Source organism: Sander vitreus, chromosome 1, assembly GCF_031162955.1.
Source record: "Sander vitreus isolate 19-12246 chromosome 1, sanVit1, whole genome shotgun sequence".
In the NCBI taxonomy this organism is placed as follows: domain Eukaryota; kingdom Metazoa; phylum Chordata; class Actinopteri; order Perciformes; family Percidae; genus Sander; species Sander vitreus.
In genome coordinates, this window is record NC_135855.1 from 1,828,945 (window position 1) to 1,853,815 (window position 24,871).

The 24,871-nt window shown below is 41.3% G+C and overlaps 1 protein-coding gene across 1 annotated transcript in view; it reads right to left on the reverse strand.

Annotated features, from left to right (window-relative positions):
• Positions 1 to 24,871, reverse strand: part of itfg1 (integrin alpha FG-GAP repeat containing 1) — a 162,562-nt gene that overhangs the window by 110,687 nt on the left and 27,004 nt on the right. The window contains 2 exon segments of the mRNA XM_078246787.1: positions 2,978 to 3,062; positions 15,344 to 15,393. Of these exon segments, the coding sequence (XP_078102913.1) occupies positions 2,978 to 3,062; positions 15,344 to 15,393 (135 nt within the window).

Below are 24,871 nucleotides of genomic sequence, written 5' to 3' on the forward strand. Positions count from 1 at the left end.
ATATTCTGCACACGGATACATTCTGCTGTGCCACTTTAGGTTTTGACCTTTTTCTGGATCTGGTATGACCATCAGCTGATGGTGGCGTTTCCGTGATATTGCGGTGACATTACTCATGTCAGTTTGATGACCTTATGAATCTTAACTACTTGCACTACAGTTTCCACACTGTGTTTTAGCAGGTCACAGATAAACATTCTATTGAAAGTAGGGGGAAATTAAGTATCTGGGAATTGTAAATTTGATAACTGTGGGCACTGTTCATCAAAAAGTAACACAGTCTCACTTTAAAGCTAAGAATAGCTCATATTTGGCTTTAGACTCTGAACCTATTCATCCAAATCTATTCATCCAGAGCAGCCAACTAAGTAGTATGTGCTCAGAGTCATTCACATCTACACTGGGAGGTGCTCAGTACAATCAGTCTTCTACTTCTGGTACCTGCCCAGCTACAGTATAGCAACTGGAGGTACAGAGCATTGTTCAGGGCAATCTCAACAGAAATTCCTCATTTTACTTGACTGTTGTACACTATCTAGTCTGGATCAACGGAAGTACATTTTCAGGATAATTGCCTAACCTTTCGCACTCTGTGTGTTGCCGTTCTCAAACTCTATTCGCTTCAGGAAACAACAACAAACTTCGAGCTAGCAAGCTACACCCTATACATGGCTTTTGAAGAAAATTTGGATCAAGCAACAAGGCAGATCTGCTTGGTTCTTTCAGGGAATGATTGTAAAGATTTACAAAGTATCTGTTTAGGGCATTTCCTCTCTAACTGGGATGTTTTGGGATTGATTGGTAGGATTGTTGTGGACAAAGTACACATGGAGATACACTGGTAAGAGAAAATGAGGTTACTTTAAATAGCTCACGTTACTGTATTGTGTCAACAGTTAACATCAGTGCAAATGTTCCACCATCGCTGCGTCCGGAGCTTTGCAATGCCCAAGATGATTGTGACTGGTTTAAATCAGGGGTTCTCAACCTTTTGCAAGCTGGGCCCCCCCAAAGCTGGTTCATTGCAGTTGCCCCCCCCTTCCCAGCGCCACCCCCACTACACCAACTTGCATAGATAGATAGATAGATAGCCCTAGGCTATTATTTTTAGGCCACACTGTTATTATTGTTATTATCATCAGTAGCGGTAGGTAGGCCTATTATCATTACTAGGCTATTGTTATAATTGGCAGTAGCACCAGACTTCTAATGTGAGCTTGCAGGCATTATTATTATTATTATTATTATGAGTAGTAGTAGACTTATTATCATTACTAGGCTATTGCTATAATGTGGATTAGTTGTGTTTTCAATAAAGTTGAGGCTATGATGTAACGATGTGTGCGTGTGTGCAGCCTGGACGCGGAGTGGTGTGTGTCTCCTCTCTGCTCTGACTGCAGGCTGGGACTGCTGCGCGAGGCTACTGAGAGACTCACCTCCTGTGAGGGCCTTTGGACAGGGGAGGGGCTCACGGCAGCACCTGCTGCTTGTTGAGCACATAACTGAAGAGTGATACGTGCTTTTGAGTCTCCAAACACCACAAAAGTCTCCAATAACACCAGTATAAGTCGCTAGATTTGACGCTAGTCGCTTTTGACAAAAAAAAGTCGCCAGGATGATTTGTTTGTGTGTTAAGCTTGTTTTACAGTTGTGCGGAGGTTCCACGCAGAGCTTTCACCGTAGCCTACGTAAGTGGCTAGGTTTATACTTGTGCACTGGTGTGTGCGTCAAGCCGGCATGTGTGTGCGTGTGGGGAGTGTGTGGTAGAGAAAGAAGTGAGAGAGTGATGGTGATTATCTTCAGAGTGAGTAGTGACTCTAGAGTCCTAGTGAGAGAAACAAAGTGTCTCCCTGTTCTTTCTGACCACGGTGAGAAATCTGGAGCAGGAGAAGTTAACTCGGGGAGGAAATGCAATGCTACTCAGCCACGGCCACACGACGTGTAGTTACATTACGTGATTATTTTTTTTTCCTCCCATCCTGTAGTCTACTCGTGCCCCCCCCCCAGGCCCCACCCCTCCAGTGCTGTGGAGCTAGGTCTGGCAATGTGAGACTATACACCACCAGACTGTTAATCAAAATGGTATTTAGCTTCTAAAACCAGCATAGGAAGGCCCCACAACTCCCCCCTCCGCTGGCTGAGGTAACACGAACGACCAGGGGCCACTTTGTGGCGCACAGGCTGCAGCCTGGAGATTAGAGGGCCAGCAGAGATTTGCTGAGGATAAATGTAAAGCTGAGCTGAACAATGAATACTACTGGCCAAGATTGTTTAAGGGGATAAGATCTGAAAGAAGAAAAATCTGGCGCTATGTGGGATTGTGAGTTGTGAGTGTGTATATCAGAGTGTGTTGTGCGGGAGTGTGTGTGTTTGCAATACTGTGTGAGCACGCGCAAGATTAGCCTGTCTGGTAAGGGAAGAGCGTGTGTGTGTGTGTGTGTGTGTGTGTGTGTGTGTAGTGAAAGTTAGTTATGTGATGAGAGAGCTGTAGTGAAAAGATCAGACAGTCCTATTTGGAAGCCTTTGAAGCAACACAGCTTCAAATGCAGAGGGAGCTTAACGGACTTAGGAGAGGAATGGATCTGACACCACACGCATGCACACAAGCACATATGTTCACACACACGTGCTCGCACACACACACACGTGCTCGCACACACACACGAGCACACACACGTGCTCGCACACACACACACACACACACACACACACAGCAGGAGACTTTTGAGTATAATCCGGCCCAGTACAACTCTGACTGCTTTCAGAGGTTTTCTAAGCATCTTAAATTTGCGTTCACACGCAGGCTTCCTGTGTTTTTAACCTGTCCAATTACAACCCATATCCACTCAATATATGCCCGTGCTAGGCTTATAGGGGATCTCTCGGTTACTCTGTCACAGTCACACACAAACACACAAGGTTCGTGGGTTAAATCAGCATTAAATTACAGCAAAGGACAAACGTCCGGCATTCTCACCAAAGTCGACGAAGGAGGACTGTCCGACACTCGTGGCTGGTGGTGGCTCTGCTGGCATGACTTCCCTTCTGGTGAAGTTCCCGTCCTGAGAGAACAACCATTAGGTAGATAGAGAGAGAGACAAAGAGAGAGAGAGAGAAAAGGAGAGAGGTGTGTGAGACATACAAATAAAGTGTAAAACAGTTAACAAAATGGTTCTGTACTTTTTTTATACAGGACCCATGTTGATGGGGCCCTGGATAGTCCATAGAAAAGCAGTCACAAAACACGGCTTTTGTGTGCATCTATGCTTGTGCATAAACATGAGAAACACATACATGTGCAAGCACTTCATTGCATACTGCATCACTTCATTTTCTAGCAGATGCTGGAAGCTGCCAGATTCAACAGTCACAGCAGCAGTCTGTATGGACTATTTCAGTTAAATCATTTATAGAAATTAACATTCACAGAGAACATTTTGCTCATGTAACACACTGAACATTGAAAGACTTAAAATATGTTTAAAACTAGTTTAGTTAGTGTTGTTTTACATGCAGTTGGCTAACAATAGAGTGTATTACTGTAAATTATCAGGGTCATTAATTTACAGTCATTCATTTGTTTAGTCTTTTAATCTTTAAAATCTTAAAAAAGTACCACGTTCCTAGAGCCCAAGGTGACATTGTAAAACTATTTATATTATATTAATATAGTTTAACACTTACAGCAACAAATCCTCACATTTGAAAAACTGGAATCAGCGAATGTTTCGTCTTTTGCTTAAAGGTGCTCTAAGCGATGGTGGGTGACGGAACTTCTTGTTGATGTTCGAAGTATTTTCAAACAAAACGAGGCTAGTTCGCCCCTCCCTCCTCCCTTCCCCTCTCCCTCCCTTCCGTGCACTAACCCCCACCCCCAAATCCTTCTTGTCGGTTATTGGCTGGAACGCTGGAACACTGTTTGTTATGTTTGGTGGTGCAGGTTGGAGCAGTTTGTTTTTGTTGGCGTTTGTGGAACCTGGGCTGTCTACAGAGACCATGTTTTTAACAGTGTGTTCAGGGGACAGGCAGCTAGCAGATAGTGAGGAGATGTTTTTTACAGTGTGTTCAGGGGACAGGCAGCTAGCAGATAGTGAGGAGATGTTTTTTACAGTGTGTTCAGGGGACAGGCAGATAGTGAGATGTTTTTTTACAGTGTGTTCAGGGGACAGGCAGCTAGCAGATAGTGAGGAGATGTTTTTTACAGTGTGTTCAGGGGACAGGCAGCTAGCAGATAGTGAGGAGATGTTTTTTACAGTGTGTTCAGGGGACAGGCAGATAGTGAGATGTTTTTTTACAGTGTGTTCAGGGGACAGGCAGCTAGCAGATAGTGAGATGTTTTTTACAGTGTGTTCAGGGGACAGGCAGCTAGCAGATAGTGAGGAGATGTTTTTAACAGTGTGTTCAGGGGACAGGCAGCTAGCAGATAGTGAGGAGATGTTTTTTACAGTGTGTTCAGGGGACAGGCAGCTAGCAGATAGTGAGGAGATGTTTTTTTACAGTGTGTTCAGGGGACAGGCAGATAGTGAGATGTTTTTTTACAGTGTGTTCAGGGGACAGGCAGCTAGCAGATAGTGAGATGTTTTTTACAGTGTGTTCAGGGGACAGGCAGCTAGCAGATAGTGAGGAGATGTTTTTTACAGTGTGTTCAGGGGACAGGCAGCTAGCAGATAGTGAGGAGATGTTTGCTCTATGTGACAAAAAATGTTGTAGCCTAAAAAATGCGTGACATCGCTTAGAGCACCTTTAATAAATGTACTAGTACTAACAATATAATAACTGTTAAAATGGTTGTCTATTCATTTCATGTCAATCAACTAATCAAATTTGACAACTCGCTTTAGCACCAAATTATTTCAGTGCTGCAACTGACGATTAACCTGCCACTTATTTTCTCAATTTACCAACTCACTGTTTATAAAACAGAAAATTGTAAAAGATGCCAATCACAATTTCCCTGAACACAAGGTGATGTCATCAGCCTGCTTTGTTTGTCCGACCAACAGTCCAATACTTAAAGATATAAAAGTGACATCATCCTAACATCTGAGAAGCTGGAAATATTTCTCAAAAAAAGGACTTCAACTGTCAACTTTTTAAGAACTGTTGCTTCAAAATTGTTGCTGATTAAATGACTGTCGACTGACCAATCAAATGATTCAGAACTCATTTCAGCTGTACTCGATTTCATTCTTGGGTGGTCTTGTGAACCCTTCATGGCAGCGAACTCAGGCCATGTCATTTGATGGTCAGAGCACACACTGGATGCACTGAACCAAAAGACATCAAGGGATTGCTGCTTTTCAGGTGGGAATGAGTGCTGCAGCATATCCTGCCATAACACGTCATCTCAGGTTTACTTGCGTCTTGATGTTGCCGATATATGGGCTAATATAGAAAACAATGGGTGTGCGTGTTTGACACGCATCGAAAGCCATTGCTGTGCGGTGCCCTTTACAGAGGGCAATGGAGAAAGAAGAGGAGATAAGCATATTAGTGGGTGAAAAGAGGGTGTGTATGACGTATGTGTGTGGAAGCAGATTTGATTCTGTGCAGTGGGAAACTGTTGACTGCTGATACCAACATTAGTGATTCATGAGAAAGACGGAGAGTAAGCATGACAGGAAGAGAGAGGGTGAGAGAGATACTAGGACTGAGTCAGAGAGAGCAACATACAGTATGCATTATGCATAAGTCATGCTGGGCGCTATATGTGTATATGTGGTTAAAGACTGCAGTAACTATTTTGCGCAAGCCACTTATTGTTTAAATGCAAAAACTGTTCAACATTTACAGTACATGATGATTTTATTATATTCTATTAAGTTAATAAGACTCAATGAGAATGACAGGCATAGAGGTGGTCAACTGAAACAGAGAAATAGAGACTGAATTAAGATGAGATAGCACAGACAAATTCATTTGTGAATTTATTTTAATCGATTCATTTATTCTATGGCTAAAATTCCACTAAATGTCTAAAGTCAGTGTAAATTAAGAAAGAGGACGATAGAAGAATTATGAAATTGAAACAAATAGTTGTTTGATTAAATGGCTCCTCTCTACATAACACTGAACAGCATTCCTGCGACACCGACATTGTAACGCAACCCACTCTCCGTGATATTGATATATTTTCTGAGTGAAGGGACATTCCACAACAACGCAACAATGAAACGTTGCCAAAATCCACAACTATTTATTGGCAGAGGGAAGTTCTTGTATTAACAAAAACATTTTCTAAGTGAACATGTGACTGTACAAAATGACATCACGACTATAGTTTTCTAACCAGGAAACATTATTATCTTGTTGTTGCACAGTCAGCTGTTCCTTGAAAGACAACAAAATAACATGAACTGATTGGTTGGTAACTTTTCCAATAAGCATAACATATTAAGTTTCAAGTTAATTATTATCAAATGCACAACAATTGCAGAAGCTGTCGTTGTCGATGAAAATCTTGTGTCTCAGGCTCCCTCCAACAATTCTCAAATATGTTTAGAAAAAGAAGTCAAAAAGAACATAATCTAGGACATAAAACAGTGTAAGTTAAATTCAAATGTTTTATTTAAAGCTATAGTGTGTAGTTTCTGTCGGCCCCAGGAGGACTTCTAAGTAATGACAACAAAACTATTGTTGCATCCACATGATACAAGCCTTCTGTAATCTTGCACGTGCCCCCCCCACCCCTCCTCCACACAGTTGCTAGTAGCCAAGGAGGACACGGAGGATTACAAAAACATGATGGACTCTTCAGAAGAGGTCATTATCTTCACTCCAGTTTATAGTCATACTGACAAATCCAGAGAGAGTTGTGTGGAGCTGATAGTCTTAATTAGCTTTGTATCAACACATTCGGCAATGGCTTGAATGGAACGGACGTTCATTATTATAAAAAAAAGTTTTAGGTCAATAACTTCTTAGCACACTATTCTCCATATCACTTTGATTTCACTCAGAAGCAGTTTCATATTGGCCGCTGACAGCATTTGTGCAAGTGTGGTTAAATGACAAAACCTACAAAAAAATCATTATGAGTGAGACTAGGCCATCAGTTCTTTAAGTGTCTTGGTCTTTAGAAAGCTCACACTATGCATTTTGAACTAAAAAATAGGCTTTTCTTCACCGCAGACATTTTTGTCTCGTCATAGCAGGAAAAGCACGGCTGTTACTAATAACATTAACGATGGCTCTGTTCCCACTAAGCCATGACAATATGACAGGGTGACAAGTGAGTCAGCATGCACAAAAACAGGACTCTGAAACCTGGACAGCTAAATTGAATTCAGCCATCATTCACTGTAATATTGACACCTGTGCTTTTCCTCCTGAGACATCTCAGCATGTCAGGAGGTCACATGCCATTTGTGGGCTGATATTGTGTTGTCTGTGTAGGCCCTAATCATAGGTATAGTAGGCAGAAGTTCTGCAATAGCAGAACATGTTGTGTAGCCTTCTGGAGGTGTTATGGGTCTAATTATTCCCGACAACTGTCATAGAAAGTGCCCATTTGATACTCATAGTCTCCCACTCCAGGCTGAGACATTTAGATTAGGAGACTAATGAATAGTGCTGCCAGTGTGATGGTCCACTAGATTTATGACGCTGTGGCCTGAAGTTCCCTTTAGGTCAGTTAGTACATCAATATTTCGACATCTGAATGGGGCCTCTGCACAACTGCTCATCCTTGATTATGGCATAAAAGGACGGGAACATCTCATCCTAAATATTGGTAAATGTTCTTATAATCTGGAGCCGGGAAAAAGTCTTTTGCAAAGGAAGTGTTTTATGTTGCTGGGGGAAGAAAATTACTTGGTTTTGAATAAATAGGAGCTCGGTAGATAGCCACCATCGTGTATGAACAGACGTCTCAGTGAACCTTCCCTGAATAAATAAAGGTTAAAAAATAAAAATAAATACCTTGAGACAGATACTATTGTCTCTGTAGGATTTACGTATTGTATACTACACAGAGACACAGTGGCAATACTTCTTGTAACCATGATTTTGAGTCTCTGAGCATAATATTGACCATCTGCCTGCTCTCTCGTTGTACGGATGGAGACACACAGGAGAGCCATCAGCTCATGCATGTTCCCTTGGTCTCCTCCTGTGTCCCTCATTTAGTACATCAAAGCCGTTGTGTTTGCCTGAATGCCACCAGAAATGCTCCCTCCATGGAAACACACCCAACTGCCACCATTCACCCTAAAGATAATGGACCCTTCTTTGCTCACCAATTTACTTTGAAAATTAATTAAATCTTCCTTGTTAAGGTTTTAGGGCTCTCTGAGGGATTGCGCATGAGAGGACTGTGTGTGTGTGTGTGTGTGTGTGTGTGTGTGTGTGTGTGTGTGTGTGTGAGAGTGAGTGAGTGAGTGAGAGAGACCCAGAAAACAAAAAAGAATAGGGAAATAAACTTGCCCGAATAAACGTATATGAATGTCATAAGGATTCATTTGTTTTACTTTCAGTGTTTGTGTTAATCATACACTGCCTAAATAGTGCTGACTGTGACTGAAACCCTACAAATCCTAATGAGGCTATTGCAGTAGTTATTTGCAGTAGATTGTTGCCTGAAAACTGATTGGCCACGTGATATGTGGACAAATCATACAGCACATTACATTTCATTGAATGTCAATTTATTTGTTTAGACAAGTGCTACATGTACAAAACGGCAGTCTACCACAGGGTGACAAAGCACTCAAACTCAACATATGATGTCACCTGAAACTCTACGTGGATGTTCTGTGCTGTGCATGCTCAGGCTATCAGTAAATGAAGCCCAGTATTCCAAGAAGTTCAATTATTCACAGAACACAAATTGTGCTTTTGGAGGTTAATTGTTTGCATCATGTTTGATGCTTTGAATGCCGATGAGGCATAAAGTAGAGGCTCTTATTTTGCCAATATAATAACTAAGCCAAAGATTCAGGCTATGACTGGCAGTGGATACATCGGTTTGTTGACCTACACTATTTGTTTCAATTTGTAAAGAACTATTGTGATTAGAGCAATTAGCCAAAACACACACACACACACACACACACACACACACACACACACACACACAGCATGATGTGAACCAATGCTTTGACTTAAATAATATGATTATTAGCAGTGAGAATCAACACGTCAATTAGATTAAAAGCAATCGCGCGCGCACACACACACACACACACACACACACACACACACACACACACACACACACACACACACACAAGGGTGTTAACTCTCTGTGCATTGAGGATGAGATCTTAGCCAGTATGATTGACTGCTGCTGGTTGCCTGATTAAGACGTCATGATTAAAACTGTGTGTGTCTGTGACAGTTTGAGAACAGTTGATTGATGTGTGAAGATGAAAGGATTACAGGTCTTATTATTCTTCCCTTCTGTTCACATCAATCTCCACACACACACACACACACACACACACACACACACTTCATTCATGAGGCACAAATCACATGAAATGATCATGATGAATTCAGAGACAAAAGCAGTATCACTGGAAAACTACTCTAATATTACTAGTCTGATACTGTGTTGCCCTCTATAAGGTAGGCCTGTATAAGCTCATGTAAACACTCATTATGTGGATATCATGCTTTTAAGGCCGGAGTGCGCATTTATGTTACAGGAAACAGTTCTGACAATGCCAATTTAGCATAAAATAGGCCATTTTGTAGGTGGCCATTTCATTGTTTTTCTTTGCAAATACAGATAAAATAACCCATAATTTACTTTAAGCGTCCAAGGAAGCATAATAATAGTGTTTTAAAAGTACACAATAAAATATGTTTTGTTCTTCCACATAAATTAACATCCTGGCCCTGTATGCTTGGTGAGACTCATGTAGTAGTGTACAGTGCTAAAACACATGTGGGTTGATCTGAAAGTGTATGAAAGACTATAAACAGAGAGACTGAATTTTTAAATCCTGATGTGTTTATGTAGGACACTGCAGTAGGTTTCTTCCTCGCAAATGAACTAAATTATTATATCACCCGTTGTAGAATTGACCTTTAAAACCACTTGGCTCTACTCAACGTCCAATATAAACACCTTTTTTCACTCATCTCTGCAGCTTGTTGTCTTCCCCTCCCCCCCTTCACACACCCCTCTGTGACTGCCTTCTCTTGTGTAATTGCAGGAAAACAGAGGAACAGGGAGGGATGGAAGGAGACTTAGGGCGGAGAGGAAACAGAGAAAAGTAATTAAAACAGAGTGCTGGAGAAAGAGGAGTGTGCTGGCCTGTGACCGATAGATGCAGCTGCATTGAACCGAATACTGTAGTGGGATTAACAGGGGTCTAATGCTCTGAGGATGCTGGAAAATGTGTTTCTGTATATGTGCGTGAGTATGTGCGTGCATCCATGGCCATGTATGTTTGGATGAACAATATTTTGGAATCTATTCAAGTGTGTGTGGATGTGAGCACTTGTATGTGCAGTTAGGGAAAGAGGGACAGAAAAAACTGGAAAGAAATTTGGCAAGAATAACGGAAAGGATTGGGTTTCTACATGAGCTGAAGAAGAGAATGAGATGGAGTGATACAGGTAAACTGCAGTGGACCAGATTTTTGCTGACTAACTCATTCTGTCTGTCAATGAGTGTACAGTACGTGTTGACTTTTTCCTGCTCCCAAAACCTTTGCTCCACACTCTGTTCCAGGATTTAAAAGAGCCACCAAACAATGAGGCTTTATCAATCAATTGGCATAGTGAAGAAAATCCCAAGATACACTGAATGGCATACTGAAGCATTCCACAAAGACAACAACTAATAAAAGACTGAATGATGAATTAATTACGATGAAGAAATTATACAAAGCAAAACAAAAAACAATGTCACAAAAATGTCTCGATCTGCTATGCAAATTATTATACACATTCTGTGCCAGGCCTCTTGTGAGCTTAAGGAGATAACCTTTGTGTCCTTACACAGATAACACCAACCTTTGATGTCAAATTACTTTCTATTTTTACTGAGGTAAAGTACCACACCATTTGTCATCTACATGCTAATTCCACATTTTCTACTTTGCTTTATGGCAGATAAACAAAGGCTTATGGTTGAAACAACAAGCACTCTGAAAGCTGCCAAGGCAGAAGTGCCCAATGCTCTAAATGTGTTATTTCAATAATAGAAAATGTTTAGACATTTCCAATTTGCATTAAATCCAGATTTATTTTTTATTAGGAGTCTATAGCCATGCTGGCGCTTTAAGCTAAATGCTAATGTTAGCATTCTAACATGCTCACAGTGATAATGCTAGCATTTTAATGTTTGGCCGGTATATATTTAACACTTTTTTGGGCTGGCTGGTAGTGGGCAGAGCTTTTTAATTAAACCGGTGGCCCAGTGTGATAAGGCTAGTTTGTCTTTTTTTTCTTACAGCTGAGGCTGATGGGAATGTCTTTAGCTTTGCAGTTATTTTGGCATAAACCAAAGTATTAGATAAACAGAAATGTTGAGCTAAGAATGGCGCTAAATGAAAGGTCAGGGGATAAATCATCAAAACAATGCATCCTCGGGGACCATGATTGCCTGTACCATATTTCATGACAATCCATCCAATAGCTGTCAAATATTTCAATAACAAAAAAAATTGTGATGCTAGAGGAAAGTCAGTAGGATCCATCCTCAGGGGACCACGAATGTCTTTATTTATTGTTTGATGTCAAAATTGCGTGGCAATCCATCAAATAGTTGTCAAAGATTTCAGTCTGGACCAAACCGACCCACAGACTAACATTGCCATCACTTCTCCCTTGGCCTATGGGCCTAACTTTCCACCAAACATGTTTAAACAAAAATCCTTCTAACGGACAGACAAACAAAAAGGCTGAAAACACATCCATTTTTATAGAATGATCTTCATGTTTACCTCTAAAAAAAGAAAATCCCTTGCATCATCCACTCACCTTATCAACATCCCTACCACTCGCCAGCCATTCTACTGTTTTTTGTAAGGTGGTTTATCTGCTCCATTTTGCTCCTGCTTGGAGGCTCTCTACCATCACACACATTCTGTCTCTGCCAAATCCTTCAATCTCTCTCTGTTTCACTCTTCTTCCTTACTTCCTCCCCTTCCTTTCTCCTATTTCCCCTCTCTGTGATAAGATAGACTACTGTTCAGCTTGTGCCTCGACCTCCTGAATTTCAAATAGGCCCCTTTAACAAAAAACCCTGATCCACGGCCTCCCCTCTCTGCTCTCCCAGAATATTAACTAGTCCTGCAGCAGTGCTAACAATCCTGCACCCCCAAAGCTTTGCACATCTGTTTGTTGTATTGAAGAAGCGAACAAAGTGGCGGTGTGTGGGTCGTCACTCTTTGATCACAGGTTAAATACCTTTGGTGCGACTTGCACACATAACTCTTCTATTGGTGGACAAATTGGACTTAGTTCATATGTGGGATACACACAAGATGCCTTTTATGGACTGTATTATACAGTAGGTCCCTAGATAATGTAAACATACACCTTAAATGCTGTGTTTTTTTAAGTTGGGGGAAAATCCATTCTTAGATGTATCTTGATTCTTCTTTCGATGCAGAAAAGTCAATAATCGGAAATTTAAACAAATATAAAGTTTGAACAAAGTTCAAGTTACAGCTATTCGTTGTGGTTCTCATTGATCCAGTTAACAAATTGCTGATTCAAATGTCCCCAAAGACATCAGGTTACAGCCCACACATAGACCAACTTAAGACCCATTCAGTTTATGTCCATCCATTCATTGAAACACATTAAAAAGACAATACTAACCACTATGCTGTCCCTTCAATTTCAATTCGCAAATTGCAATTAGGGCTTGAAAAATCAACATTAAAAAAACATTAACTATTTTAAAAGCATTAAATGTTAACAAGAGTGATAAAAAGAACAGAGCAATGCAACAAATAGGTGCTGAGAATTATGAGAAAAGTTGTTGGGCCAGTACAGTACTTTATGAAACATGTTTTTTTTCAGCTAGCTTCTTCTCAGTAGCTGCTACGAGTGGCAGGGACTCAGAAAAGAGCGCTACAGTCCCTTGACTGACAGAGCCCACTCAGAATGGACCCACAGTCCAAAACCACTTAACCAGATCAGTGACAACGATCACTGATAGTTTTTAAAGTCTACATAGTTTAACTCACACACACACCTCCAAACACATAAAAAGAATGGACACATCTAACTATTTATGTTCTTGTGCCGCAAAGAGGATTAACTGAAGTATACAGAATACATATTTTACACCCTGTGCTAAAATTAGGGGTGCACGATATATCGACTCAATATCGTTATCGCGATATCATGTTGCGCGATATTATACCGAAAGTCTCGCGATAATTACGCGATATTTTGTTTGCGTTGCATCCCGCCCGACATGTACCCAAAGAGTATAGAAGCAACAAGAGGCGAAACTCAATAGCACATTGTGTTACATTCAGTCCAAGATGGCGGAGCTGCAGTTCCATTGAGTTTCCCCTCTTGTTACGTCTATACTCTTTGATGCACCTCTCGAAAAATACACATCACTTGGTAGCGTTGTATTTCCCCCCGACTCATTTCCTGGTTCTCCTTCTCCATAAACAACATGAAATCAAGGAGAGGGTTAACTTCTCCTGCTCCAGATTTCTCACCGTGGTCAGAAAGAACAGGGAGACACTTTGTTTCTCTCACTAAGACTCTAGAGTCACTACTCACTCTGAAGAAAATCACCATCACTCTCTCACTTCTTCCTCGCTCTACCACACACACACACACACACGCCGGCTCGACGCACACACACACACACACACGCCGGCTCGACGCACACACCAGAGCACGTATAAACATCGGCTGCATGGAGCCTCCGCAGAACCATAAAACGAAGCGAAAGAAAAGAAAGGAGCTAAAGAGAGAGCGAAGAGTGGAGCAGAAAGAAGACAAAAGTAAGAAAATGAGTGTTGCTCTGGGAGACGACGAAATAACAGAGATTGAAAGGAAACTTTAGAGGCCAAAAGTAACCTACAGTCACATTCGCTACAAAGAGAGCGACATGCACTCGCTTGTGGGCGCTCCTGGGCGTGCCTAGCCTACACCTGGTTGCTTGGCAACAGTAAACAGAAATTCTCCGGTGCTACCTTAAACCATGTCTTAAAAGTTACTTCAGTGGTATTGTTAAGTCACAAGAACGATGTTTTTGGATTTAAAAGTATTTATTTCTCGATAAAAGTAACACAATATCTGAGATTAAATGCCAAACATATCAGATATATACATAAATACGATGTCCTGAAGCGTTTTCCACCATCTTGAATTCTTTTCTTCGACTTGAGCCACTGACATACGTCACGCTGCCGTCACTCGGATTGGCAGTCGCTCGTGGCCAAACGGCCACTCCCAGAGTGATAGAGAAAGACATATATTTATAATCTCTATGACATTTATATCTCTATGGCTCTGGCCACTCCCATTGAAAATGAATGGTAGCCTGTTGCTTTGTCTCTGTCTCTTGTAGCTAATGTGACTGTAGGGTAATGCCTCCTCCTCGGTAGCTTGGAAATACTTTGGCTTTAAGCCAACAGATGTGCATTGTTTTTTATACTGTAGTGTATATACAACCAGTACAACATGTCCTGTTCTATAGACATGCTCTTTATTTACGTCATGACCAAACGTTAGCGATTGGTTATGGCAGATCCAGAGTGGCTCTGGGCAGATCCAATAGTTTTAAACTTCAACAGAGTACCCGCCTTCAAGGAAGTTAACACTTGTGAATGGAGAGAGGCCAGACTCTCTGGACTAATGAAATGGACCAGAGTCTGGTAGGACCAGGCTAGTAAAACATGTCCTGTTCTATAGACACATGTTGTACCAGTCCAATATGACAGTTGAAATATACCTTGTGTTGTAAGAAAACTTGTTTTATTTGTTATAAAATTATATTTTGATGCGTTTTCCCATAACTTTGGTAATTTTACATACGTTTAAAAATATCGAAATTAATATCGATATCGCAATATGACATTTTTTCAATATCGTGCACCCCTAGCTAAAATGATTCAGTTTATTGAGTCTGACTAGTTAATACCAAAACAATATCTTGTAAATGTTTCGATAATCGAGCAAGCAATGTTTGTTTGTTATTGCAAAAGAGAGTACATGAGGGACCAGCAGTTCTAAAAACTATGAGTTGATTTGTACAACATTATGTTTAGCACACAGTGATCACACTGCACGGCTACATGACTGTATCATGTCACGGCTGCCCGGACTGAACGGACTCTTGAAAAGACAGGCAGTAGAAAGGAGAGCTGGGACAGGAAAACAAGAAGAGAACAAGGTCAAAAAAGCTCATTACCTTGCTGATCCAAAACTCAAACCTAGGCCCTTCAGTGGTCAGGAACAAATCTAGAGTAGAAAGGACACAGAAACAGATGGGGGGAGCAAGTCAGTACGTGGTTCATACATTCATACATACGTTCATACATCGGTTCATCTGGCAATAATAATCAAACATGGAGCAGGGATTATTGATCTGTAATGAAGAAAATGCACTCTAGCTGTGAACCTTAGTACTTTCACGGACTTGATGAAATGATTATTAAAAAAAAGAACAAAAGATCAATAAAAAGTCAGTAATTGCTTGGATTGCTTATGTTCCCTCAGTTACACAGGAGACGTAATCTTTAATGCAAATTATAATCAAGGTTTAGAAGAGCGTCTGTATTATATGTAACTTCTGATGGCAAGAAGTGGTTTTGGTAAAACGACGACGTTGGCATTTTAATACCGAGACCTGTTAACCATGACCTGTCGTCATGTATGATGTACAGAGCTACTTGTAAATATCAGGACTATTCAAAGATCATGTTCATACTCATGCAGCTTATAAGTAAAAATGAATAAATAGAAAAAGAACATTGGTGTATAAACTTCAACATTTCAAAGCTTGATTTAGGGCATTTTCACACCTGTAGTTCGTTTATTTTGGCCCGAGTCAGTAGCGTGACTCCTTACTAAAGTGAAAGAAAAATATATAAAGTAGATACAACACAGACTAAATTACTCTTTTATTGGCTACATGACAAAGACTGTATTGACTGAAAAGTGTTCCTCTTTGAGCTTACCAATCTGAGCCCCCCTAGTGCATTACAACCCAGGCAAGAACGTCCAGCCCTCTTATTGGTAGGATATGTATTTGTATTTGTATTTATTAAGGATCCCCATTAGCTGAAGCCTAGACGACCAGCTAGTCTTCCTGGGGTCCAACACTACATTTAGTCAAACAATATTAAAACATGTCATAACATATACAGAAAAGAAATAGGAGAAAATAAAATAAAATACATGCAACAAAACTAAATAACAAAAAAAACAAAAAAAAAACAAATAACATTAAATGAAAACCATAACAAACCCAGCAAATAGAGAAATATCTTGAAAACGAAGTTATATATTACCATATATTACATGGCTAACATTAAGGTGGCTTACATTGACAAAGACACACAATCAGAAACCTCATAATAAATAATTTAAATGAAGGTAAGATTTGACTTTCTTTGGAAAATGGTCCTTTCCTGTGATAAAACGAATGTTAGTAGGGATTTTATTCCACAAAGAACTTGCTCTGTAAATAAAAGTTTTTTTCAAGTTATTGGATTTTGGTAAAGGTAACATCATCTGCCTGGGGGCGGGAGCAAGAAAGTAAATACAGGAAGAAGGTCCTGTGTTCTGGTCTAGTGGTCAAACCAGCTCATTTCATTAAAATGATCAGATATTGTTTCACAAGGGACGTTACTACGTCTGCTCTGGTCACCGAGACTTCGCTCTGCTCTGGTCACCGAGACTACGCTCTGCTCTGCCGGCGTCTGTCTCCAACTTTAAGGGCGGCTGGTTTGACCACGGAGATACAAGTGATGGACAGCAAGCTTGACCGCTGTCTATTTCTGTGATATAAACACTGCAAGCTGCTATAGTTTGCTGCTCTGCTGCATCGCAGATTGCTGAACACACCTGACTACAGGAGACATCAGCTCAGACTGCTGAACACACCTGACTACAGGAGACATCAGCTCAGACTGCTGAACACACCTGACTACAGGAGACATCAGCTCAGACTGCTGAACACACCTGACTACAGGAGACATCAGCTCAGACTGCTGAACACACCTGACTACAGGAGACATCAGCTCAGACTTGCGGAGCATGTATAGTTGGTGCAGTTCAAGTACGGATCACGTTCTCACCACAAACGAACCGCTCCAGAGTTGGATTGAAAGCGTACCGAGACCACCTCTTCAAGCAGGTCTCGTGCGCTTGTTTGGTCCGCTTTTAAAGCGCATCAGAGTTTGATTGCCGCGTTCTCACCTGCCCAAACGAACCACACCAGCGGGGCAACCAACTCTAGTTCGATTCAACCGAACTAAAGGCTGTCGGTGTGAAAACGCCCTTAGAGATAAGCAGGGCAGACTTTGATATGTTCTGACCATTCACTTTAACTCTGACACAGATAGGCAGTGGCTGATAAATATACAGGTGGGATTCCTAAAGCAATAAAGATGAATTTGCTTCTTAAAGCAGTAGTAGAACAACAGGTGAGGAGAAAGAAAAAGAAAAGTGGACGGTGGCCGGGGGGGTGTTCAACCCTCCCGCTGAAAACTAATCTTTTTGGAGACTTCACCCCCTGGTAATGCCTGTAGCTCGCTCTATTGGAATCCTATAACCTGTGCTTGTACTCATACTCCTTGTTGTTGAAGCTTTGGCTGCACTTCTAATGCAGTTTCCAAGATGGTGTCTCTCTGTGAGAGGACGTTTACTTTCATTGTTGCCTTCTCTGGACTGCGGTTCTGCCCCAGTAATTGGATATGAAGTAAATATTGGCATCGATCTTTCGTAGGGCCCTGCTATACTTCATGAGTTGCAGTGCTCTGCCTGGGAAAAATAATGAATGAAGGGAAGACAGGAAGAATGTAAGGTTGTGTGTAATAATACTAGTGAAAATCCTGTATATAACCAGTGTTAGTACTGCAGTGGCCACTGCAGCTAATGCCGTAGCGTGACTCCTTACTAAAGTGAAAGAAAAATATATAAAATAGATACAACACAGATTAAATGACTCTCTTTTATTGGCTACATGACAAACACTGTATTGACTGAAACGTGTTCCTCTTTGAGCTTACCAATCTGAGCCACCTTAGTGCTTTCGCCGATATGCTCTGAAATGTTATCCCAGGATCCACTGCAGTCATCCCCAGAACCGAGGAAAATAATCAGCCGAGTGAAATAGCTTTCTCAAGGACAGCTCTCCAGGAACATCCTGCCACCTCATGTAGTGGAGCTTCAGGTAGGTATCATCTTCAAATCTAGGTTTTTCATGCTTCCCACTTGCTCTCCAAAATCTCTGCATTTCTTCTTCCCACTATGGTAGCTCCTCTTAACAAACAACACTTCCATCCATTCATTTTGTGAAATGTGGTTTTGATGTGGTTGCTATGTTACAGAATTTTACCAGATACAGATAAACATTATATCTACATCTGTGGCTTAATTGCCAGCAATTAAGATAGTTATAATATTATATATTGTATTTAAGTTATTATAGAGGCTCTGTGCCTTTGTGTTTACTCACAGGAAAAGATGGTGGTTATATAACCCAACTACAGCTGTCAATTTGGGCACCAGCAGCCCTCCCCCACCCCCCAAATAAAACCTCAAATGCAAAGTTAAGGCACTTTTAAGCTGCTTAATGTGGTAACAGTTCAACTTTAACTTTAAATATTTAAAACTGTGTGGACTTGCAGACATGTTGCCCACACAGACAAAGACAAATGCATGTATATTTTATGCATATGTGTGCGTACACACACACACACACACACACACACACACACACACACACACAGTAATTTGCACACTGTGTATGTGCTTACCCGTGTTACAGTGTGTTTGAATTCGCACTGGGTGGCATGTTGATGAGCTTGGTTAATCAGCCAATCAGGCCTCTTAGGCAGAATCCAGCCGTGATTGGCTGATTAGGTGCAATGGCGGTGTGTCAGTGAGAGAGGCATGGGGTAGACGGAGGATCAGAGAGATCTTCATCTTGTAATCACTTAACATTCTCGCTGTGGGAGCACTTTCTCTCTTCGCTCCTCATCTCACCACTCGCCTTTTCTTTTTACCCAAGTTCACTACTGCCAAACTCTTTTCTCCACAAATTTCTTTTCCTCTAGTCTGAATGCCAGTCCAACTTGAAACTGCCCTTTAAACTTCCCTTTGCCAGTTTGATTCTTGCCACTGTCAGGAAGTGTATTGAGGGTGTAAACGGGAGACTTGAATGTGGAAAGCCCCCTTGAGCAGGACACTAAACTTCAACCTGTTTCTCTCTTGGGACACTGCACCACACATGGCCCTGATCTCTGATCTGTCCTGAGAGGATATGCATTTTAGGAGTTTTGTCAAGGGGAATATGCACACACAGAGAAGCCAATTCCCCTTGGTAAACTGAGCAATAAGGTAATCTTAATGGGATCCTTCTGACATTATCCTCTTCAGTGCATTGTCCTTCCCCACTCTCCCCTCCCTTCCTCAGTCCCTGACAGAAAGTATTCTACACAGTCTCATAAAGAGCCACTAGCTCACAATATAAACCTAACTGCTGCCACCATCACTCACTTTAACACAGTTTTACGGCTGCCAAGGGCCTTTTAGGGACTCATTCAAGTTAAAAGAGATATTACAAAGACGAACAGAACAAAACAGACCAGAGAGGAATCAAACAGAACAGAAACAGAGTGGATCCTAAGTGAAAGTCCTTTGTGTCATTGTAGTAGTTTGTATTGCCCTGCTCCACTTTACTCAATATGGGTGGAAAAAAGTGGGAATGATCAAACCTATCCCTTTTCAAACGTATAGATATTTTTTCATAATTTAAGTTAAACAAGTAATATGTATTCAATCTCTAGGATCATTTCAAATTTTCTTTAGTGGTTTATGTTATCAACAACTTTGTTTCTGAGAAATCTTGTTTTTTTCTGTCATTTTGGTAGAGTTGTTGGCTCTTACCTCTACAATACCCTCGAATCTCAGCTACCATTGCTAAGGAGAAGAAGCAAATGAGATTAATCGCAAAAATTCAGCTTCAATGTTGCAATTAGGAACAAAAACACTTCACCAATAAATTCATCCAAACTAGTGCTGTCAGTTAAACGCGTTATTAACGGCGTTAACGCAAACAAAATTTTAACGGTGTAAATGTTTTTATCGCGAGATTAACGTTCTTTTTGGACTAGCAAACTTTGTCGTTTTTTTCACATGCTGTTGCAACAACTAGTAACGTTAGAAAAACTACAACACCACACCGGATCTAGCTAGACCGGAAACACAACAACAGGCACGCCGCACACACTCGTTTGGGCTTGCGAGCCAGCCAAAGAGTAGTAGGCTAACGTTACGTTTTGGGTGAATGGAGAGCGTCAGACGCTGAAATGGATGCCAATAAGATTCAGTTGCCAAATGGTTCCATTGACAAGACCAAAGTGATCTGTGTGTTTTGTCATTGTGAACTGAGCTATCATCGCAGCACGTCCAGTCTGAAGCACACAGCTGATGGCCAAGCACACAGCTGATGGCCAAGCACACAGCTGATGGCCAAGCACACGGCTGATGGCCAAGCACACGGCTGATGGCCAAGCACACGGCTGATGGCCAAGCACACGGCTGATGGCCAAGCACACGGCTGATGGCAATTCTCCGCCCCCTCGTCAAAGCCAGGCGACAAAAGCACAAAGCAAGCCGAGCCACTTTTCCATGTTGATAAAATGAGAAAAAAATAATGGGACAAAAAGAAATCTAGGGACATTTAGAATAGATAAAAATGTGCAAATAATTGCGAGTTATCTATGACATTAATGTGATTAATCGCGATTAAATATTTTAATCGTTTGACAGCACTAATCCAAACCTGACCCAGCATTTTTTGTGGCTCCAGAAGTTTGATAAATTGCCTCAGGTGAAAATGAAAAGAATCAGGAGACGGGGATCGAACCGTCAACTGTGTGGTCTCTACATCCTGAACCACAGCCGCCCCCAAATGAAAACTTGTCTTGATTAACGTTAGTCAACTAGCTAGCTGGCTAATTTCCACTGGGCTTCCCTGACAATTCTGCATGCAGCTCCGGAAATAATAGACTCAACACTAAAAAGATCGCTGCAAGTCGGTTCCATTATGCGTTTGGTATGAACAGCTAAACGAACTGACATGGGAGCCAAAATGAAAAGGAGCGTTATTCCATTCTGAGTCACATCTGGTAAAACTGCTTTGAAGTATTCCAACTAGGTGAGTGAGGTGTTACAAAAACACATTTCTTTTTTTAATTTTCCAGGACAAGATAAGTCATTATAATCCATTTCCATGTGTTTTTGTGACTGGAAAACTCCTAAATGTCCAGGTGAACCAGGAAGCGTGGGAGTACTGTCTACTCCTACTTTATCCACACTGTACCACTGAAACAAAAGGATGAATCTTTAAAAAAAAAAAAAAAGTCCTGCCTGTAACAAGACAATGTTTGACAATTACAGAAATTCCAGCAGTTATGGATGACACCTACAGGACTATTGTTCAAGAGGTGATTATGACATCTCACAGGTGACATCAAAAGGGACACTGTGGCTGTCCCAGTATCATAACAAGCTACTAGTAATCCTGTTAGACCTGTATGATTGGAAGTGACCAACATAACCATCAAAGCCTGCTAATCCCATCAAACCATAGCTCAGTAGAAAAAGATGAGCAGGAGCGCTGCAGCAGTGTTTTGAACAGTCAGTAGAGCTTAAAACATGAGCCTTATTGCCTTGATTACTCTTTCCAAAATTTTCCTTTGATATTATTGAATTGGCATGATTTTAGGACTACATCCACAATGGGCCACTTGCAACATACAAAACATGTCCGCAATAGTTGCCAATTTTAGTTTTAGTTCTTTGGCTACCACAGTGAATTGGGTTTGAATTTAAAATGGTATTAAATTGTTTGAAACTAAGTTCCCACCAAGACTTTCAAAGTCACCAGTTCGCTGCACTGTTCACACTACACAACTTTCTTGTTTTTACACTACCTGACTGACCACCGACAGGGGCTCGCACACTTCTAGATCTTTTGGCAGGAGGAATCCCCCGAGTTTACTCTCCAAACTACGTTATGTCACAAAAACAAACGTGCAAAGTGACACGGGACATGACGTAATACCATACGCAAAACAGGATTTTTGCATGTCCGCCAGAAACAAGCCCTTCAAGTTGTTGGTGGCTGATTTGCAACGATAAAATAAAGAAGAAAAAGAAAGATCAGACAGAGCTCTTTTTTTTGGGGGGGGTTGCCATTGGCACACATGTTCACAAATAGCCTGTTTCCACAGATCTTTACTATTTATAGCCTTATTTTCTCTAAGTGAAAAAACAACTTTGGTCCGTGTTGCAAATGCAACACATGCAGTAAAGTTACATGCGACCCCTCCCCCTGGGTTCCCCTCAGCTCAGGTCTTGCGCTCTCATTGGCTGTAGCTTCCCGGCAGAGTCTCTAACATTCCAGATATCTAGCCTGCTACATATCTGTAATGTGTCTGCCAGGCACCAGCGAAGCTCTTGCCTTGCTTTTTTGAATGGTTCACACATTGCTCCCGAGCACTGAGCCAATGCCGATTTGCCCCCACAACGGGGATTTTGGTTGGGGAGGTCCAAAAACTGTCGGCTAACGTAAAATCAGGGCTAAAGTCCTGAAGTGGGCACTTGCCATAAGGTGTGATTTGGATTACTGCCTAGCTATATCTGTAAATCTTCAGGTAGGGCTTTGATCATCAAAAGACCTGTCAACACAATGTCCTAATACAAATCCATTTAATAAGATGTACTTTAATTCAATTCTTTGCTATAATTTAAATAATCTGTGCATCATTCTGTACAAAATTGTCTTTAATTGCTCTTACAGTTAAGCTTTATATCTATTGCTTAGATTCGTGGTATTTTTTGATCTTTTTTCTTCATTGTGTTTGGATAGGTGGTCTATATTGGAGGTAATATTTTTTTGAAAATTCACTTGGTGGTGTTTACAGTGTTGCTAATGATGTAATCAAATGTTATCCCAAAGTATCACATATAAGCACATAAAATCAAGTGTCAGTATTTTTCTACTTTGTACAGCTATGATATTTATTCTGAATGCTGCATCACACATTGGCCCTCATTTATCAACCTAACGTAGAAACCAGCGCAGATATGAGCAACAGGCTTCACGTGTGATTCATGAAACGTTGGTATCACACCAATCAGAGCGTAAGAATGGTCGTACATTGATAAATGCAGCGGCTGGAAACAATCGTAATTTAAATATCACGCCCCAATGTATTCTGGGTTTTGAGGCCTCGCCCCTACAATTCACGACATGGCGAGACGTAATCCGGCTGAGAAGCAGCACTTTTCAGAGGTGGAGATTGAAACCCTGATGTCTCAGGTTCATTTGCACTAACGTGTGTATTATTTGGCACCCTGAAAACTGGTATTAAAGGCTGTAGAAAGAATGGGGAATGGAAAGATCACTGATGTGGTCAACAGTGTTGCCCACTGAAGTTTATTTAATTTATACATCCTTGACATATGTATGCTATAGTCCTAATAGTCAGTCCCTCCAGAAAAACGTGATTATGCGATCGCATAATTCAATCCATAATCAGCCAAAGTCTGCATATTTATGCGGGGGCTGCATTTTTTCATATACGCTGCACTTTCGCCGCATAAATCGCCGATTTCTGCACAAAATATGCGGGGCTTGCATGACTTCATAATCCCCGCATTTTCGTTGCAAAAGAGTCCCATATATCTTAGCAGAAAGTTGAAAAATGTTGCGTTTACTTCACACAAGAGCAGCCATTTTCCCCTGTTGCCATGGGAACGTTATGAAGTGACGTTATGAAGTGACGTAATTACGCGACGTGAACGTCATCGAAAAGCTGTAAACCCCGCGATGAAGCCACGATGAAACCGCAGTTTTAAAAAGTTCCAGCAATTTCATCGCATAAAATTGCATAAATATCCCGCACATTCCATCACATTTCTTAAGAAAACATGCCGCATAATCTAGGATTTTAGCCCAAAACAATCACAAAAAAACTCTACAGGCTTATATTGCAATATCTTAGGCCTACGCCTACCTATATTTAAATAAACACACAGTAGCGGAGTTTATGCAGTGTCTTTTATTTTACTCGTGTTTTTTTCATGAGTCAGAGCCAGGCAACAGCTGTGAGGGAGAGCACAATCCGATGGCGCGCTCCACCGTGGCCACTGTTGTACCGGCGCACAGAGGTCCTCTAAAAGAGCCAGATCTGTCATTGCTGGTAAGTGATCAACTGATGACTTCTCCTTCTCCTGTTAAACTGATTATATGCTGCACCGCAAGTCCACACTGACTCCAAAACTTGCGTACACGAGTTCAGACCAGACGGGAGATTTTATCGCAGCCTACGCTCACGTTCAAATTGATAAATGCCTTGCTTTGCGCAGGAATCGGCATACGCCCGTCCTATGCCTGTTTTAGGTTGTACGCACGTTTCATAAATGAGGGCCATTGACTTTTATCCGTCACTTTTAGGTTTACACGTAATCTGCAGGCATCCAAACCTACAACGATTCTACAGCACCACCGATCTGGCACTCTGCACTATGAGCACATAAGCACATTCAAAGCATAAGCCAATAGAGCTGTCACTCCACCACTTGGGAAAGATGCATCCATAATTGAGGTATATAAATGTGTTTGTGTGGGAGGGTGGAGTTGCGTAACAGCAACAGGGATTCAGAGCTCTAAGTGGTATGTCATGTCGCCGGATAATTA